This window comes from Mercurialis annua, linkage group LG8, assembly GCF_937616625.2.
Source record: "Mercurialis annua linkage group LG8, ddMerAnnu1.2, whole genome shotgun sequence".
In the NCBI taxonomy this organism is placed as follows: domain Eukaryota; kingdom Viridiplantae; phylum Streptophyta; class Magnoliopsida; order Malpighiales; family Euphorbiaceae; genus Mercurialis; species Mercurialis annua.
In genome coordinates, this window is record NC_065577.1 from 9,690,061 (window position 1) to 9,703,782 (window position 13,722).

At 32.2% G+C, this 13,722-nt stretch overlaps 1 protein-coding gene across 1 annotated transcript; it reads left to right on the forward strand.

Moving 5' to 3' along the window:
• Positions 1 to 5,194: 5,194 nt before the first annotated feature.
• On the forward strand, positions 5,195 to 6,823 carry LOC126660217 (uncharacterized). The gene is made up of 5 exons (XM_050353586.2): positions 5,195 to 5,406; positions 5,490 to 5,659; positions 5,757 to 6,042; positions 6,117 to 6,283; positions 6,484 to 6,823. The coding sequence occupies exons 1-5, from the start codon at positions 5,195 to 5,197 to the stop codon at positions 6,645 to 6,647; spliced, it is 999 nt and encodes a 332-aa protein (XP_050209543.1). The 3' UTR covers positions 6,648 to 6,823.
• Positions 6,824 to 13,722: the final 6,899 nt, after the last annotated feature.

Consider the following 13,722-nt stretch of genomic DNA (forward strand, 5'->3'; position numbering starts at 1 on the left):
GTTTAAGGGAAAGGCCCTAAAAGATGATTTGTGGAGATGTGCTAGGTCTAGTTATGAGGTTAAGTTTAATGAGGAGATGAAACTGTTAGGTGAAATGTCTGTTGGTGCATCTACTTATCTAGGAAAAATTACTAATGGTAAGTGGGCTAGGTATCAGTTTGATGAAAGATTTAAGTGTGACATGCTATTAAACAATCTGTGTGAGTGTTTTAATAGTTTCATTCTAGATGCTAGGACAAAAGGGTTCATAACTATGAATGAAATTATTAGGACTTTGCTAATGAAAAGAATCCAAAAGAAAAGGAGTGTGATGCTGAGATCAGTGGAGGAATTTTGTCCTAAAATTTTAAAGAAATTGGAGAAAGCTAAGCAGATTAGCTGGTACTATAGGGCAGATTGGTCTGGTGGGGACAAATACCAAGTTATAGGGAGTGATGGGCAGTTTATTGTGGACAAGAAAGAGCAAACATGCTCCTGCAGAAGATGGCAATTGACTGGTATACCTTGCCACCATGCCATTTCTGCCATGAACCTAAATAATGAGAAAAGCCCTGAAAGGTATCTTCATGACTGCTACAAGGTATCAACTTACTTAAGGATTTACAGCCATTTCCTCAATCCTACAAATGGAAAGCAAATGTGGCCTAAGAGCAATTTGCCAAGTATCATAGCTCCAGAACCAGTTAACTTGAAAAGAGGAAGGAAAGCATTATTACGAAAGAGGGAAGCTGATGAAATTCAACGTGGAGGACATGGCCCTAGAGTAGAAGGAGAGGCCTTGGAACCTGTAAGAATTACAAGAAAGGGTCGTATCATGAGGTGCACAAACTGTGGAGGAAGAGGCCATAATAAGAGAAGCTGCACAGGTCAGACTATGGCATAATCAAGAGTACCTAGAAGGCAAAATGGTGGAGTTGCAAGAGGACCAACAACTCAGACTGCTGGGGTTGCAAGAGGATCTGCAAGTCAGAATCTTGGCCCACCTTTGACAGTCCAGTGGATGCCTGATGTAAGATACAAACATGCTTATGATTTGTTATTTATTATTTGTGACTTGTGTCCATATAATGTAATGTATATTTGTGCTATTTGTAGGGTTCAAGTAGGTATCCTAATGCACAACCACCACCTGCACCTGAAGCACCTCCTGTACCTGAAGCACCTGCACCTGAAGCACCTCCTGCACCTCCTGCACCCGAAGAACAAATTCCTGATGTTATAACACAGGAAATCCCTCTATCACAGGTAGGCATATTTGACAATCAAATTTTAACACATTCCATTACATACTTGTAAAAATGATTGGTAATTTCTTGAGTTTTAGATGCAGGGCTTAACACCAGAGGAGGATCCCTTGTTAGGGAAATGGAAGAATTTGACTGAAATTGTAGATCTGGCACATGGTGTGGTTATAGGGACTGAGGCAGATCCAAATAGAATAAGCACTAAGCTAACAGCAAGGAGGTTGTTTGCAAATGATAAGCTCAAGGGAAAGGGGCCAATACCTGTATCAAATGCATTGAAGACAAAGGAGGCAGCAGCTGAGCTCAAAGGGAAGGATGTACCACCAGCAGCAACAGCACCAAAGGCAGCGAAGGCAAAGGCAGCATCTGCAGCAAAGCTCAAAGGAAAGGAGGTACAACAGAAATATGATATGGCATCACTCAGAGCTCCCCTGTCTACTTTCAAGAAGGATAGAGAGGAGAAGAAAAGGAAGATCTGGATACCAACAGGAAAATGAAGACTTTATATTGTTCTTTTGCTGCATTTACTCATACATATGTTGGTAGAGGCCACTAGTAATGTTGGGGACCATCTTGACTGTCTTGCCAGCCTTGTGTGCTGTGCTATTTTGTTGGTTGTGCTGTTTTATTGCTAGTATGAGTAAATGTAGGGCCAACTCTTTTGAATACTTTAGATTTTCTCCCTGTATGGTGCAAGTGGAGAGAACATGATGTTTATGTACACTTATTTTTATAATATTAACTTATATTTTCCTTATTTCAAGGTGTAAGTGTTTGGTGAATGTTAATACTAATTACAGTTGATCTTAAAGTAACAATACACATGACAGCACAGATAACAGAACCGTTTTCATTATATTAAATTCCATTACATCCAACATAAAGTCACCATTGTACACACAAACATACATTTTTTTCTTATTCTAAGCTAATGCAGAGCATAGTCAATTTCCATTACAACCAGATGCAGAGCTTAGTCTGCCAACAACAACACCAATTAGCATCACAAACAGCAGCTGAATCCATGACAGCTTCTTAGTCTTCTGTTCCTTGCACTTGTGCTCATAACATGTATCTTCTTTGTGCAGCAGCCCCACAATTTTATATGGCATTGGAGGATCAAACCACTGAAAGAAATCACATCCTCCTCCAATCTAACATCAAAATTGAACAAAATGAAAAACGATAAAGATTGAAAAATCACTTACAACAAAATGAAAAATCTCAGACCCTCATCAATTATACCATGATTCGACACAAAATTGAACAAAATTCAAATATACCCAATAATAATTTACCTCGTATCTGTTACAACCAAAAAATCTTCGACCTGGGTTTGCTTCAGTCCAAGACGTTCGCAGAATTGACAACTCGCCACATCTACACTTGGGAAGATAGAATCTGTCAGCCATCAGTAAGGGACTAGCGATTACAGTTGCAGATTTTGTTGAGTTGATAATGGTCGGGGTAAGGATTTTGTTGAGTTGATAATGGTCGAGGTAGGAATTACAGTTAGGGGTTTTGCTGGGTTTCTTTTGCGATTTAGGGTTAGGGATTATGGGATTGGGGATTTTTTTGTAAGTGATTTAAAGAGAGAATGGTGATGTGTATTGGTGAGGTGTAAAATAATTAAAGGTAAATGACATGTAAAATAAGGTGTGGAGGTGAGTCAGCAACCGGTTGCCACATATGCTTTTTTTGGCCGGAATTCATTTACAGACCATCGGAGGTTCAATAAGTAAGAGTACGGTGACCATTTTGTTACGTTTTGAAGTTTGGTGACCGTTTTGTAACTTTTGGAAAGTTCAGTGACCCCCAGAATCTTTAACCCTTCGAATAAGATAGCTTGTAGATGGATAATCGGTGACAATTCAAGGCTCAATTTTTGGACTGATGACTGGATTGTTCCAACAGTTGCGGAGAGAATGAATTTGTCCTATTCAGTTAAGTCTAAGAAAACTGATTTAGTTACATATTTTTTTATTAATGAAAGTTGGATTTTGCTGAGCTTTATTAGTTCAGATATTGGAAATGCAATCAGATCTATTAAATTAATACAAATGGGTCTCTTCATTCTCTGATTATGGATGCTTCTAATGAAAAATTCAGCCCTCAAGTGTTTTTTGTTTGGAATGTGGCAGTGGTTACCACAATTTGGTCGATTTGGAAACATAGAAACATGATTATTTTTGATGGTCAACTCTCTAATATTCATGGTGTGATTAGAAAAATTCTTTGTTGTTTAAAGGAATGCGACTTTCTTAGTCTTCGACATTGTAATAATTCGATCAATGACATGATAACTCTTAAACTTCTTCGTATTAAAAGTGTACCAAGAAAACCTCAAAGAGTTATTTCAGTGGTTTGGCGTTCGCCGATAGGATGGATAGAGGTGAATACTGATGGATCAGCTTTGGGTGCTCCGGGTCCTGCAGGAGGAGGTGGTATTTTCAGAAATACTAGAGGCTTCTGTCAAGGATGTTTTGCTCTACATTTAGGGTGCTCTTTCGCTTTCATGGCGGAGATAGAGGCTGCCATATATGCAGTTCTTAAAGCTTCGAGATGGGTTTTCAGTTTGTTTGGCTCGAATGTGATTCTATTTATGTGGTTAATTTATTCAAGAGAAGAGATATGCAGATTCCTTGGAAACTCAGATTACGATGGATTGCTTGTTTAAAGTACATCAATAGCATTCAATTTGTTGTTTCACATATTTTTTGAGAAGGAAATGCTGTAGCAGATGATCTTGCTCGTCACGGGGCGTTGAATAATGGTGTATTCTGGTGGAATCAGTCTCCGGACTTTTGCAATGATTCTTTTTATCACGACTTCTCGAGGAAGGAGAGGTGGAGAATTGGCTAGATTCTGGTTCCATTTGGGTTTCAGAGTGGTGTGCACATTGAAAATTTTACATTCAAGCTTCTGCTCATTGTTTTGGTGCAGTATTGTTCTTTGAGATGTGGTCTCAATTGTCATTCTCACTTATTATGGTCGTGCATCATCTCCTTGCTCCTGGCTTAATGAGTGGATTGCTTATCAAATTTCTTTTTGCCAAAATAGTCCTCAGCTTAGGAAATTCTATCTCTTAGGCTAAGTTCTCGTTTTAGTTGACATTTTTTCATTGAACTTCTTTAGTTCCTTGAGTTTTAGCTTTAGGCGTTTTAAGCTTTGTTTCCCTTTTCTGGGTTTACCCATGTGGGTTTGTAACTGAATTTTAGTTTTTATATATTTTATGGATTGGTAGCGAGAAAAATGATGCATACGTTAAGAGGGTGTCAACCTAGTTGAGATGTTCAGGTGCGTTTCCTGATTTCTCGACTCCAAATTTTTACTAAAACAAAATGTTGATAATTAGTCCTTAAAGATATAATGATGCATCCATTTAACTTGAAAATTAGTTCTTAAAATAAAATACTAGTTTTTAAACCTCTAAAAAAACGTTTAAATTTGATAATCAATGTTATGTGTTACAAACGGAAGTCCAAATAATATTGAAGAGCGAATATATTAAATAAATGACATATAGATTATAAAAATAAAAGTAAAAATAGAATATTAAATATACATAATAAAAAATATAGTAATTTGCAATTTTAAGTGTCGATTTAAGTATAATACGCTCACTATGATATAATACGCTTACTATGATTTGCAATTATATCTATTAAGTGTAACATTTTTAGTTAATTTTGCTATTAGTTTGCTTTATGATATCTTTAAATTATAAAATATACTACTATTGTAATAAATTAAAAGAGGAGAATTAATAAGTTATGCAATAAATAATCAATATATCATACTAATCAGTTAATAGTAATAATTTATAAAAGAGAAGTAAGATAGAGTTGTTGTTTTAATCTAGTGATTGAGTTCAACACAAAGAGTGTTGACTTAAGATCTTTTATATCACATAAACAAACACCGAAGTAAATAAACAAAAATCTGTAACAATGGCAGGTCAAAGGAAGATCATAATTCAGGCAAAAACAACAATTTTCATCTTCTTTCTTCTTATTAATATCGTTTCATCAGAAATAAATTGGAAGCTGAGAAGCCTTCCACCTGCACATTACATCTTTAACATTCAAAACTTCTCTTTGCTTTCCGATGCGAAAGCCGAGTCCTTCCACTCTGCTGATTTTGAAGTTGGCGGCTATAAATGGTTTGTAAGTCTTCTCGTTCTTCATGCAACACCTGAATATATTCATGACTGTTCAATATGCATTAATAAATTTGTGGGTGCAGGAAGTTGTCCTTGTATCCTGGAGGAAACAAGAAAAAAAATGGGGATGGATACGTATCTTTATATCTAGTACTATCGGAATCCAATGAACTCACTTTTAATAAAGAGGTTAACGTATATTTCAAGCTCTTCGTTTATGATCATATTCGCGACAATTACTGGATTATTCAAGGTGTGTTGTTGTGTTGTCCATTCATTTATATTATACCACTCAACTAAATTACTACTGAACATAAAAAAAATTTAATTTGCATTGCATGATTTTGTAGATACTGATGAGAAAGTAAGAAGATTTCAAGGAATTAAAAGAGAATGGGGATTTGACAAACTTGTTTCCGTCACTGATTTCAAGGATGACTCCAATGGATACTTAACGGATGACTGTTGCATTTTTGGTGCCGAGATTTCAGTTATAGAAAATGCTAATAAAGGCGAGTGCTTGTCCATGGTGAAGAAGCCTGCGAACAATAAGTATACATGGACAATTCCCAAATTTTCAGAATTTAATTCATTATATACTCATTCCGAAAAGTTTGCCATCGGTGGCACTAATTGGTATGCATGCTTTGATTCTTCTGAACATGTTTGTTGAATTGATTATCTTTCTACTAATTTCCAACAATTTTTAGGACAATAAAGATTTATCCAAAAGGGGATGAAGAAGCGGAAGGCAAAAGCTTATCCATTTACTTAGTCCTAAAGGATGATGCAACTTTTAAGCATGGAAGAAAGTTGTATGCAGAATACATGTTGCGAGTAAGAAACCAATTTGAGGGAGAACATCTTGAGTTTGAAGGTAAATGTTACATTTCTCAAGCTTTCACTTCCTTTTATGATATCAGGTAGGGAAATGGTAAGAAAAAATTGTTTACTGACCTTTCTGTAATTTGAAGAGGAAGGGAAATTGTAAGAAAAAATTATTTACTGACCTTTCTGTAATTTGAGAAACATTTAGTGATCTGCAGAGTTTAATATCCGACATTTAACATTTTGTAGGTCATTCTGAGTTCGAATCCTGGACAGGATGGGGTTATTCAGATATTATGTCCCTCAGTGATCTAAATGACACATCAAAGGGCTTTATACATAAAAATACTTTGATTGTCGAAGTAGAAATTCAAGCCATGACTGTTATTAAAGGGTTATCCTCAATTAATTAAGTAATGAAGATTTCCAACTTTTATAGTGTCTTTGAATTTCAGTAATCTTCGGTATAGCTAGTTATTATGGTACCATGAATAAGCATAATTATTCACTTGATATTCACCCTTGTTCTGTGTTTATGTTTCTTATTGGGATATTTGATCGAGGGCAATCAAACTACCGTTTTGTTACATTTCGGTATTAATTTCTGAATTCATATTAACAGAGGTTTTTCGATCGAAACGCCGAATTTTTCCATGTAAAGTTCTTTTCTTTTGTTTGTATTTTCCTAAAGGTTTATCACATTATAATTTTATTTCAACGAAAAGTGTTTAGGTTAAAATTATGCATCTATGGCAAAATTTCAGGTAAAAAAGAGTAAATACGGTTGTCACGTTTGCACTTTTCTGCCGAAAACCTCTCGTTGATCACAAAATTAAGTTTAGTAATAAAATCTAATAACTAAATTGAAACAAACCAAAATTTAATATCTAAAATAGTAAAAGAAGCGATGATACACTCATAATCAATTTTCTTATTGAGGATGATTAAATTCAAAATGTTTAGATACGGAAATAAAGTACTTAGAATTTCGTATTGATTTATTAAACAGAAAAATTAAAAGCTACTTCTACTGATTTATCAATTCCAATTCCAATTTGTAACAAGAAAGATTTAGAATGAAATTATCTTCTCACCAACATCTGAAACTCCTTTTCAATTCTATTATGACGTTGAAAACTGGTAAATTTTACCTTATTTTATATTTTTTCGTTTCAATTATACTCAATTTTTTAGTTTTTTACATTTTTTTTACTTGAAGGATAAAATCATTCAATTAACCAAGTCTAATGATAAAATTATATATTTTTCCACTCAAAAAAATACAAATAGATCCTTCATCTTTAAAAACTAACAAAAAAACCATAATCTAATTTAAACTAATTTAAATTTTAGTTAATTTAACTAAATCTAAATTAATTTAATATATACATAATTTATTTTTTAAATTAAAAAAACGTCAAACTCATCCCGACCACCTTGAAACCAAGAACCACCTTTGCGACTTCCGGCCAAAAAAAAATTTCCGACCAAAAATTAAATAAAAAAACAAAAAAGTTATTTAAAAAACAAACTATTGGGAAGGTTTTTTATTGAGAGCAAATGGTTGGATGTTAATTAGGTTAGTTAGGTTAATTAGGGTTAGGTTTTAAATAAGTAGAGTTAATTAGGGCTAGATTTTAATTAAGATTAATTAAGTGTCTCACTTTTTTTAGGGGTAAAACCAATACAGTTTAGCAAAGGTTCGGGTATTATTTTATCGATTTTTATAGAATTCACTTTTTTGATAATCAATGCCAACTTGAGGGGGTGAATTGATCCTTTGTTCAAGCAAATATATAGGTTTCATTTTCCATATAAAAGGGTGACTTTAGGGTTTCCGAGTTCACAAAACAAACACGAAATCAAATAAAGAAAAATCTCTATCAACAGAGCATGATAGTAAGCAAACAAGCCAGTGAAGATGATTCTAATGGCAGGTCAAAGGAAGATGATAATAATTTCTTTTTCCTGTTAGTTCATATATTTTTTTATTCATCTTCTTGTAATTGTTTGAACAGAAATAAGTTAGAAACTAAGAAGACTTCCACCTGCACACTACACTTTTAAGATTGAACATTTCTCTTTGCTTTCCAATGCAAGAGCTGAGAATTTCCAATCTGCTGATTTTGAAGCTGGCGGCTATAAATGGTTAGTGCTTTTTTTGTGATTAAAGGAAATTCTTTTTGTAATAATATGCGTGTGTTTATAAACTTTTGAGTGCAGGAAGTTATCTGTGTATCCGGGAGGAAACGAGAAAAAGAAAGGGGATGGGTACATATCTTTATATCTAGTGCTCTCCAAATCCAACACAATCCCTTTCAATCAAGAGGTTAACGTAAATTTCAAGCTCTTCGTTTATGATTATATTCGCGACAAGTACTTGACGTTCAAGGTATATACGATGTGTATACATCTATGTATGCTCAACTAGGCTAGTTGAATGGATTATTAATTTGCAATGCATGGTTTTGTAGATGAAAATGTAAGGCGGTTTTGTGGAATTAGAAGCGAATGGGGATTTGATAAACTAGTTTCTCTCACTGATTTCAAAGATGAATCCAATGAATACTTAATGGATGACTGCTGCATTTTTGGAGCTGAGATTTTTGTCATAGAAAATGGCAGTAAAGGTGAGTGCTTGTCCATGGTGAAGACGCCTGCAAACAATACGTTTTCATGGACAATTCATAATTTTTCAGAGTTTAAATTATCTACCAAATCCAAAGTGTTTGCCATCGGTGGCAGTAATTGGTATGCACAAATTTTATTTGAATATGATGCATAATTATATGTACTGTTAAAGTCTGAGCCAAATTATTTTTTAGGACCATACATGTTTATGGGAAAGGCCAAAACTTAGGCATATTTTTAGAGCTAGAGGATCATGCAACTTTTCAGCATGGAAAAAAGTTGTATGCGGAATTCGTGTTTCGAGTAAGGAATCAACTTTTGGAAAAGTATGACGAACTGTTCATTACTAGAGTTTTAGTCTCTTTCTTTATTTTATAAAGGAGAATATTGACAAACTCAAAATTTAGTTCAGACACTATAATGTATTTTCCTTATTAGACTAAAAGGTGCATAATTCTTTTTCTTTTTTATTATATTTAATCCAAACACGCATACACACTTATATATATATGTAATGAACTAAAAATGGATTATAATATTGTCAAGTTGATTGAACATTAACTATTATGTGCAATGAATCATTTTATATTCGTTATACAATGAATGGTTTGGAATGAAAGAGTTTAGATAAAATTAAAACTACAATCAGCATTACTGTTTCATTACATTCTTATAATCAAATTACATTTTGCAGGTCTTAATCATCAGTTTGATTCTAGTAAGAAGATATGGAGTGTTCCAGGTTCTATGTCCAACATTGATATGCATGATGATACTTTGATGGTCGAAGTAGAAATTCAAGTCATGGCAGTGATTAAAGGATTGTGAAGTTATGGAGATTCTGACTTTTATGTTGCCTTTGAATTTAATATTCCGACTAAATTACTAGATCGATACAATTTATAATAAACTTTTATTTGTATATGCAATGCAATTTCCTTATTTTGATATGCTATGTCACTATAGTCTATACATATATAAGCAGCGTTAGAACTAGGATTTTACTGAAAAGAGATAAAATCGAAAATAAAAACAAATTTATCTATCTAGCTATAGCTATCTTATATGTGGGAAGGAGAGGATAGACAAAATTACAATATTAGTCTTTAACAATTAAAAATTTACGGAATTAAGTACAGATCAAATGTTAATAAAAGTTAACTAGAAATTGATTACAATTATTTACAAATTTAATTCTATTAAGCACAAATTAAAGAAGCTTAATCTCATTAAAGAGTTTTACTTTAATAAGAGTTCAATATGAATCGGAATTGATCTTTTAAAATTTAAATGAGAAGGTTAGTACTAAATAAGTTCAACAACCTATCCACCGATGTCTTAGTCTACTAATTAATAGGATATGCATATGTAATGCATACATGTAACTAAGTAACTAAGTATATGTCGGTGTACTTTTGTATACTAGTTTCGCATTACGTGCATATGCTCGTAACGTAACTCATCAATGAATATATTAGTAAATTTTTTATAATTATATTAATTTTTTATTTATAATTAATATTAAATTAGTTACAATTTTTTATAAAAATAAATATAATATATTCGATTATTAAATTTTTTTCTATACTAAATTTATTCTTCTTTTGATTTTATAGTAACTATAATTAAATAATTAACTTAATTTTATTAATATTATCTTTAAAAATAATAAGATAGAAATTTAAATAATATTATATTGACCAAATACAGTATTTTAATTTTATAGTTCAATCAAACTAAAAGATAGGTATTCCTACTAGTTTGGAGACAATTTAGTTATTTTTTACATATTAAAAATTAAAGTGGAGATAATTTAGCTACCTATTCTAATTAGGATTTTAATTACAATAGTGATTAATTAAATAACTAATTAGTTAATGATTATAAAACCTTTATTTAGTAGTAAACTGAAAAGGATTATTTAGTAAATTTGTTTGTCTCCCCCATCCGTGCTTTTATATACCACGTGAGCGATATTTATATGACCCGTTAAAAAATCATACCTTTCTTCTTTGTATATTAAAGTGGCATATTGATCTACATCACAAAATTTTCCTTATGCATTTTCATAGCCAAGTATGTCTTCAATCTGAATCAATGACTTTTGGCATTTCAAACTAGTAGCTTTTCTATCTCCAAATCATCTCCTCTGTGTCAAGAAATTTCACCTTTGAATTGTGAAATTCTCCACATAATATTTTTGCCATAATAATCAGGATCCATATTAAATCTGAAAAACAAAATGGCTCTGATATCAATTGTTGTAATATCGATACCAATTGTTGAAGATTGATACCAATTTTTGTGACCGGTTCATGACCAGATTAATATGTGCAGCGGAATCGGTGGTTTGTGTATTTAAATATGTATTATTTTCTTACAGGGTTTTCCTGAAAAATGTGTGATAATTCTATTTTAGGGGAAGTGCTGTCGGATTTTCAATATAATTAAAAACTGATAAAAACTCTAAATTGTATTTAATAATTTTTATATTATTACAAACCGGTCAAAAATTCCTACCTTTTTAATATACACAAGTTTGTCTCCGTTAACACTTGTCTCTACTAATAGCCGCTCACGTCTCCGCTCCCCTCCACTGCCCTCCGCTTATGGCCGTCTCTTCAACCAGTGTTATTGTTTATAGTACTTATTTTAGTTTAAAAAATAATTAGATTAATATTTAAAATATATATAAATATTTTATTCAAATTGAATAAAATATTTATTAATCGTAGAAAACCCGTCTTGTGTCTTCAAAAGAAGGCTTATCCCCTTAAAAACCCCTCACCTTTTACCCCCAATTCATTTGCACCCTCACGTTGCAAAACCACCAAATATACCCAAATTACGACCTTTCACTTTCAATTGCACCCTCAAGCATTAAATTGATCTCTTTTCACTTGAAAAAATAGGTTTATTTTTGTTTTAAATAAAATATTAAGTCCTATTTTAAAATATATGCTAAAATTTAAAGTATTGATTTGAACATTTTTCAAGTGAAAAGAGGTCAATTTGATGCTTGAGGGTACAATTGAAAGTGAAAGGTCGTAATTTGGGTATATTTGGTGGTTTTACAACGTGAGGGTGCAAACGAATTGGGGGTAAAAGGTGGGGGGTTTTTAAGGGGATAAGCCTCAAAAGAATAAATGACACAAGATTGTCTATGTGGACAGTTTGCAAAAGTGATAGCTTTGTATGTTGATCACGCATAACATATATTCATACATATGGTAGAAGAATATTTGGTAACTTATTGATGTATGCAGTGTTTTAAAAACCGGTTGAACCGGAAACCGGTGGCCTCACCGGTTCGGCCACCGGTTCAGTTTTTAAAACACTGGATGTATGTTCTCTGAGAGCTTATTTAATATACGCTTCGTAACACTTTCTTTTCGATTAATTAATATTATTCAATATATTATATAATGCATTTGGAAAACTACGCTGAAAGGCTGCCAAATATTTTTCTCTGTGTTATGCATATACAGTGATTGAGTGATATGTGCCAGTTTTGTAAATGAGGTACTGTCCTACCTTTCAGTAGCCAATTTGATCGACTTGAAGATCATCAAGCATTTAAACCATATATATTATATGTTGTACTGAAATGCAGTTAGAATGAAATTGGATGTATAATGAGATAATAAGGAATGAGCTGTTAAGTATTGCGTTTGAATATCATGTTGAGGAGTTTGTAAACGTTGCTTTACAACATTTTGAATGTATTGGTGAGGGACAAATAAAATGTCCATCAAGATGTCAAAATATGAGTTTTTAAGATGTTAACCTAGTGAAATTCCATCTCTCAAAGCATGGATTTGTGTGAGGTTATTATGATTAGATTCAACATGGTGAGGAGAATAGGGTGAATAATTAATGTGTAGAAAACTTATTATGTTTTCAAGGATAGAGATGAAAGGGAGGGTTTTAGTTATGTTCACAGAATGTCGCCGGTCTATAAATCCTCATGAATGAGCCTCCGAATGAAGAAGCTCAATTTTTTTTATGATATTTGTTTAATTTTATTCAGCATTTGGTAATAATTAATGGTAAGCAATTTTAATAACTAATTAAATTAAAATGGCAAATTTTCAATATTTAAATCAAATCAGTTGTTTAGTTTTAAGTTGATTAGAGTCATATTTAATTCCTATATGAAACTGAGCCATGTGATTTTGAAAACATGCATATTTAAATTTTACTTGCTTAATTAAAACTTAAAAAAATGTGATATATATTTGGATTTTATTTAGTATTTATTAACAAATCATAATAAATGATTTTAATTAATTTTTAAAGTGGTAAGTTTTCAATATATAAATTAAATATGTTATTTGTTTCCATGTTGATTAGAATTAAATTTAATTCATATATGAGATTCATATTTTTAAAATTTTATTTAAGAAATGAGAATATATTAGGAGTTTAAAATGGTAAGTTAAAAAATTATAAAATCTTATAAACACAATATCTCTTTAATCTGTTTCGATCCTCCTGGATTTTTTTTTAAATAATTTTATTTATCCGGAAACCGGTGGCTATACGGTTCGGCCATATAGCCCGATTTTTAAAAAACTGAACTGAATAATAACCTTATTTGTAATCATGACTTGAATTCTTAACCATTTCTCAGGCTCTTCGAGACTTTCACAATCACACACATCATTTACTTTAAATTCTTGGATAAAATAAAAACAGCAATTACCAATAAAACTATCTTGAAAAACCAAAGGCCGTTACACTTGCAATTATTCATATTGGTTTCAACTTTCATATAAATATGTGACCTAAGGATTACCAAGAACACCAAATCAAATAAAGAAAAAAACACGATAGGAAGGAAACTAGCTATGGAAG